General features: G+C 37.7%; 1 protein-coding gene across 1 annotated transcript; it reads right to left on the minus strand.

Annotated features, from left to right (window-relative positions):
• Positions 1–436: 436 nt before the first annotated feature.
• On the minus strand, positions 437–1,381 carry LOC136628860 (olfactory receptor 13G1-like). The gene has a single exon (XM_066604952.1). The coding sequence runs from the start codon at positions 1,379–1,381 to the stop codon at positions 437–439; it is 945 nt and encodes a 314-aa protein (XP_066461049.1).
• Between the last annotated feature and the right edge of the window lie 5,036 nt (positions 1,382–6,417).

A 6,417-nucleotide genomic window follows, 5' to 3' on the forward strand; every position in this document is an offset into this window, starting at 1 on the left:
ACCCATGATAAGCAAATAAGATATAGAAATTACTTAAAGGGGTTTTGCTACTTTTTACTATTGATGACCTATCTTCAGGCAGTGGATCCCTATGGATCAGCTGATCTTTCAGCTCAGTGCAGCAGGGCCAGCCATCCATATCGGTGGTCAGGGCTGAAAGTGGCTACCCTCCCATTGAAATCAATGGAAATTAAGTCATTCATTACACTTTCCAACTAAAGAGCTACTACAAGATAAATCATAAATAATTAAAAACATACCATAATCATACATATATGTAAAAAAGCCTTGCTTCGTTTATAGTACAGGTCTCATATGGGGAAGACAGACCTTTTAGGTTGATGAAGGTTTCAGGGCCTGGGTGTGATTGCACCCTCTGCACCCATGATTGTTACATCCCTGTTCTTGAGTCACTAGATGGCATTAATTTTCTATGTCATATTTTAAGCTTATGCTGTATCAGTCTCTTAACAGTCCTTTTGAATGCCTCCTTCACCTCTTTATTCCTTAGGCTATATATTATAGGATTGAGGGTTGGTGTTATTACAGCATAAAGAGCAGAAATTATTTTATCTTTCTCTAAAGACAGACTAGATCGAGGTCGGATGTAGGTGAAAATAACAGCCCCATAATACATGGATACAATTGTTATATGTGAAGCACAAGTAGAGAAGGCTTTGCGTTTTCCTTCAGCAGAACGTATCTTCAGTATTGTGCTAATTATAAAGACATACGAAATACACGTTAGGCAAAAACAGCAAATACCAAGAATAAAATCGGCAGTAAATACCATAATCTCATTTATGTAGGTGTCTGCACATGCAAGTTTCAGCAAAGGCATTACTTCACAAAAGAAATGATTGATCTTGTTATCATCACAATATGGGAGCCGAAAGGTGCCACATGTATGTGCGAATGAATTCAGAAAGCCAATAATTGTGATAATGATTGCTACATGAATGCAGACTTTACGATTGATTATGGTTGCATAACGCAACGGATTTCTAATTGCAATGTACCGGTCATAAGACATAACAGAAAGCAACAAAAGCTCAACACCCGTAGGCCAAGTAAAGAAGAATAATTGGGCGACACATCCATAATATGAAATCACTTTAGATTTTGTCACATAGGCTGTTAGCATCTTGGGAACAGTAGCTGAGGTACAACAGATATCAAGAAATGATAGAAATCCTAAGAAGAAGTACATGGGTGTGTTAAGACCAGAGTCAAAAATGGAGAGTAGAAAGATAATTAAATTACCAATTAGAGCCACCGTGTAAATGATCAAAAAGGCAATGAAAATAATTTTTTCCAATTCTGGACGAGTGGTCAGGCCTAAAATAATAAATTCAGACACTAGAGAACTATTGATCATCATTTTCTATTGCTGCACTGGGCTCTTTCTAGGAATTGCTGAACTCTGTTAGAAAAGTAAGAAAAAGACACAGATCAGAATATTTTACCTTATTAACGTAACTTAAATAAATCCATTTGATTGTTGAATTGGAAATAGGTAAACATTATTTACCAAAGAATATATTTATGCGAATATTTGCACATAAAAAGATCACATCTCTGATACATAATGAAAAAAACGGTTCCACACTGCCACTTTATTTTCCACTTTTACAGTAATGCTTCTTTCAAGATTTTTCATTACAGGTGCTTTTTCATTACAACAAAACCCCATCCACCTGCTCGGCCCAGCCTAAAGTAAAAAATGAGGGCATACTCGCCTGTCCTGGGTCTCCGGGAAGCAACTGAGAGCCGCCACTGATATCGGCTGAGACTTCCGAGTTGACGTACCGGCGGAAGTCAGGTGTCATCTGCTGCCAATCAGAGGCCGCAGCGTCACCATATATATTTACCAGGAGCTTGTACAGTGATGTATGTACAGTTATGCTGCCGCCTCTGATTGGCCACAGGCGATACCTGACTTCCGCCGGGCCATCAACCCAAAAGTCGCCGTCGATACCAGCGGTGGCTCTCAGCTGGGTCCCGGGGTTCCAGGACAGGAGAGTATGCCATCTTTTTTTTACTTTAGGCTGGGCCGAGCAGGTGTTTGGGGTTTTGTTATAATGACAAATCCCCTTTAAAGTAAAAACAAAATCTTTACACTTTCTCTATGATATGAAGCAATATCTTACATGTTTTTAAATGTGCAATATTAAAAGTCAGGTTAGTAGATGCAACTTACCACAAAGCTGTAGATTCTAAACTGAACACCTGCAGCCATGGTCTTATATAGTATGTTGTTGTGGGTATTACTAACCAATATTTGGAAGCTGTCTTTTTTCACATCTGTAGCGCATTTCTGTTAAGAGTACTTATATCTCAGAAAATCGAAGAAAAATTAAATGTAACATATCTGTCTGTAACACCTTGTAAAGTTATAGCCAGGGTGATTTTTTGTCTTTGGATAAAGGCATTGTAAAATGAGGTGATGGTATTAGCCATACTAAGGGCCCATTCACATATAAGCATATTTAACATCTGTTTACTATCCATAGAAAGCAAACAAACCTATTATGGCCTATGGGGCTATTCACATGTGCGACTTTTAACATAGACTGTGGGCCTGTGTAAAAAAAATTGTCAGCCTTACCTATTCTGGTCTGTATCATGTATGAAAATAGGGCATACAATGCCCACTGCGTAGTTTATCTGACTGCTGAATATGAGTAAGGGCTCCCACCCACTTGTGTTAGCGATTTGCGTTTTTTTAGTGCTGCGATAGAGCGCTAAAACTTTCTAGTTTGAAACAAATGAGTTGTTATGTGGCTATGCACATTTGCGATTTTTTTTCGCAGCGCGGGTGCGATTTTTTATCGATTGCGGCTGCCCTATATTAGTGCGATGTCCGATTTTTCCCTCGCCCATGCAAGTCAATGGGTGCCATAAAAATGCATCGCAGAATCGCATGCGCGACTGCGTTGCGTTGCGATACTGCGATTTTTTCTCTCAGGAAAGGAGAAGGGGAAGGGCACAGCAGTCAGTGTCAAAAACGCTGCGATAAAAAAAACGCAGGACAGCCACAATACATAGAGCTTTGTGATGCGAGTTTAGTGGGGGGAAAATCACAGCGCAATCGCAAAAAAATCGCAAGTTGGCAACTGCGATATTGCAGTGATTTTAAAAAAAGCACTATCGCCCTTGCAAGTGGGTGGAAGCCCTAAGGGTGGTTTCACATCTACGTCGGAACCTCCAACCGGAGTACCATCACAGATGCGGCTGAAAATATCAGAAGAAAAAGCAAATAGAAAAAGCAAAAGAAAATAACAACCAATCACAGCGCAACTGTTATTCTGCCTCAGCAATATAAAAAATAGCAACCAATCACAGCGCAGCTTTCATGTTACCTCTGCGGTATTATATATAGCAAGCAATCACAGCGCAGCTTTCATGTTACCTCAGTGGTATAATATATAACAACTAATCGCAGCACAGCTTTCATGCAACCTCAGTAGTATAAGAAGTAGCCACCAATCACAGCACAGCTTTCATGTTACCTCAGCAGTATAAGAAATAGCAACCAATCTCAGCGCAGCTTTCATTTTACCTCAGCATTCTCAATATCCAGCAATTGTCTTGCGAAACGTTCGGCGGATGCCTCATTTTGTGGTTGAACACTCATCCCGTTGGTCGTAATGCCTTTTGCTTTCGTGCTTGAGAAGGAAATCAAACGATCTTTGTCTGGGGGGCATAACTGTCGACGATGCTCGTACGCGTGGCACCTATCGTAGGATAGTTGTACTATGCCTATAATCTTCCCAGGAGTGTACTCAGCAACTTCCCAAAGTCTCATGGCAATTGGATGAATGGTGTAGTAATGCATAAAGGACAGACAGACAGACATACATTCATTTATATATATCAGGAAGTGAGAGAATTAGATTCCGTACGTAAAATTTGGACGCTAATTCTTTTGCGCCTAGAATTGAATAATGGAGTTGGGACCCATTAACTTTTCCTATTTATGGCATAATCAATGCCCGTGCCAAATTTCAAGTTTCTATGTGAGAAAATGACATTCCGTACGTAAAATTTGGACGCTAATTCTTTTGCGCATAGAATTGAATAATCGAGTTGGGACCCATCAGCTTTTCCTATTTATGACATATTCAATGCCCGTGCCAAATTTCATGTTTCTATGTGAGAAAATTACATTCCGTACGTAAAATTTGGACGCTAATTCTTTGGCGCATAGAATTGTATAATCGAGTTGGGACCAATTAGCATTTCCTATTTATGACATATTCAATGCCCGTGCCAAATTTCAAGTTTCTATGTGAGAAAATTAGATTCCGTACGTAAAATTTGGACGCTAATTCTTTGGTGCATAGAATTGAATAATCGAGTTGGGATCCATTAGCATTTTCTATTTATGACATATTCAATGCCCGTGCCAAATTTCAAGTTTCTATGTGAGAAAATTACATTCCGTACATAAAATTTGGACGCTAATTCTTTGGCGCATAGAATTGAATAATCGAGTTGGGACCCATTAGCTTTTCCTATTTATGACATAATCAATGCTCGTGCCAAATTTCCCATTTCTATGACATTGGGAAGCGAGAAAATTAGATTCCATACGTAAAATTTGGACGCTAATTCTTTGGCGCTTAGAATTGAAAAATCCAGTTGGGACCCATTAGCTTTTCCTATTTATGACATAATCAATGCTCCTGCCAAATTTCCTGTTTCTGCGACATCGGGAAGTGAGAGAATTAGTGGCAACGACGGAAATCGAACGATCTACGTGGGGGGGGGGGTAACTGTCGACGATGCTCGCATGTGCGCCATTTATCATAGAATATTTGTACTATGCCTATAATCTTCCCAGGAGTGTACTCAACAACTTCCCAAAGTTTCATGGCGATCGGATGAATGGTGTAGTAGCGCATAAAGACAGACAGACAGACACGCATACATTCAATTTTATATATATAGACAAGTGCATACAATGTTTATTAATGGATGTAGAAATATCTATTCTATTTACAAGTATGTATAATGCTTATTAGTAAATGTCAGTATGCAATTCTTTACCTGTCATTGAGGTTAAAAACAAACACATCCGCCTAGGTAATACTTGGTATAGCACAGAAGGGCTATTAGAGGATTACTGCTTAATAAAACACTAATCAGAGAGATGATTTACAATATTCAACTTGTGATATAATTATGTAAAAGTATGTATCACGCCATGTTAAACAGATATGAATACAAATATAAAATGGAGCAAAGTATTAACAGAGGAATGTCTTTAAATGGCTAACTTAAAAAATTCAGAATGCTATTTTTCACAGCAAAGGCTACCTTCATTGTTAATATACATCATCAGTGACCATATTGGTCTAAAAATAACATTTTTTTTACATATGCTATAGTTAGCTTTAGAAAACATTCCCTTTCATTAGATATTTTTTCTTAATCAACATAGGAGTTTTAAACATTATTTATTACTCTATAAAGTGTGGAAACTCCTTACCGTTATCTAAATGACTTTCAAAACCTTTTAGGACTATAGTCTAAAAGTATAAAAATATTGTCTGATCATAATTTACATGCTCCATATCAAGAATCACAACATTCGAGAGCATTTTCAACATTTTCCTTCATCATAACAAACCTTTCACATGGCACAGTCAACTGTGGATTGTGATGCAGAATTGCTGGCAGGATTGTGCTATTTTAAATTCTGCATCAAACGTTGTTGCAGAATATTACATCTTGAGGGAAAAGTCCCTATGACAATAATGATTGAGTAAATCGCTCATTATGCAACAACATTTTTTGAAGTTTTCTTCTTATGATTTAGAAATTCAAGTTTCTTACTTTTCAAATTGTTTCTATAACCAATGAAAGATTGCTAATAAAAACACTGAACAGTTAAAATATAAAAGATAAATGTATCCAGTAAACTTCCCAATGGGTGTAATATATCTTGATACTGAATTCTTCTGACAGTACCGTGTTTGTTGGTTGAACTGAGTGCACTGAAAAATAACGTATTATATATACGCTAGCCTTCAGAATATTTATAGTTTGTAACTAGGGAATAGAACGTCTAAGCATACACAAATGACCTACAATTAAATCATTATATTTAAACAGATTTTTGTCAGAGGGATACATTTATACTATTAGCCTCCATTGCCATTGTCGCAAACCAATTAAATTATGACAATAAGATTATACAAAACAAAACTAAAAACTTGTTTTTTAAAACATTATAAATAGAGATGAGCGTGCACCAAAATGCTCGGGTGCTCATTGCTCGAGTCGAACTTTTCGTAATGCTGGAGAGTTCGTTTCGAGTAATGAACCCCATTGAAGTCAATGGGGGACTCGAGCATTTTTGTATGGGACTGATGCTCCGCATAGCTGATGACTTGTCAAACACCAGAAAAC

This window comes from Eleutherodactylus coqui, chromosome 5 (genome assembly GCF_035609145.1).
Source record: "Eleutherodactylus coqui strain aEleCoq1 chromosome 5, aEleCoq1.hap1, whole genome shotgun sequence".
Classification (NCBI taxonomy): Eukaryota; Metazoa; Chordata; class Amphibia; order Anura; family Eleutherodactylidae; genus Eleutherodactylus; species Eleutherodactylus coqui.

Coding starts and splice junctions, on each gene's coding strand:
- LOC136628860 (XM_066604952.1), bottom strand. CDS start 1,381: ATGATGATCAATAGTTCTCTAGTGTCTGAATTTATTATTTTAGGCCTG.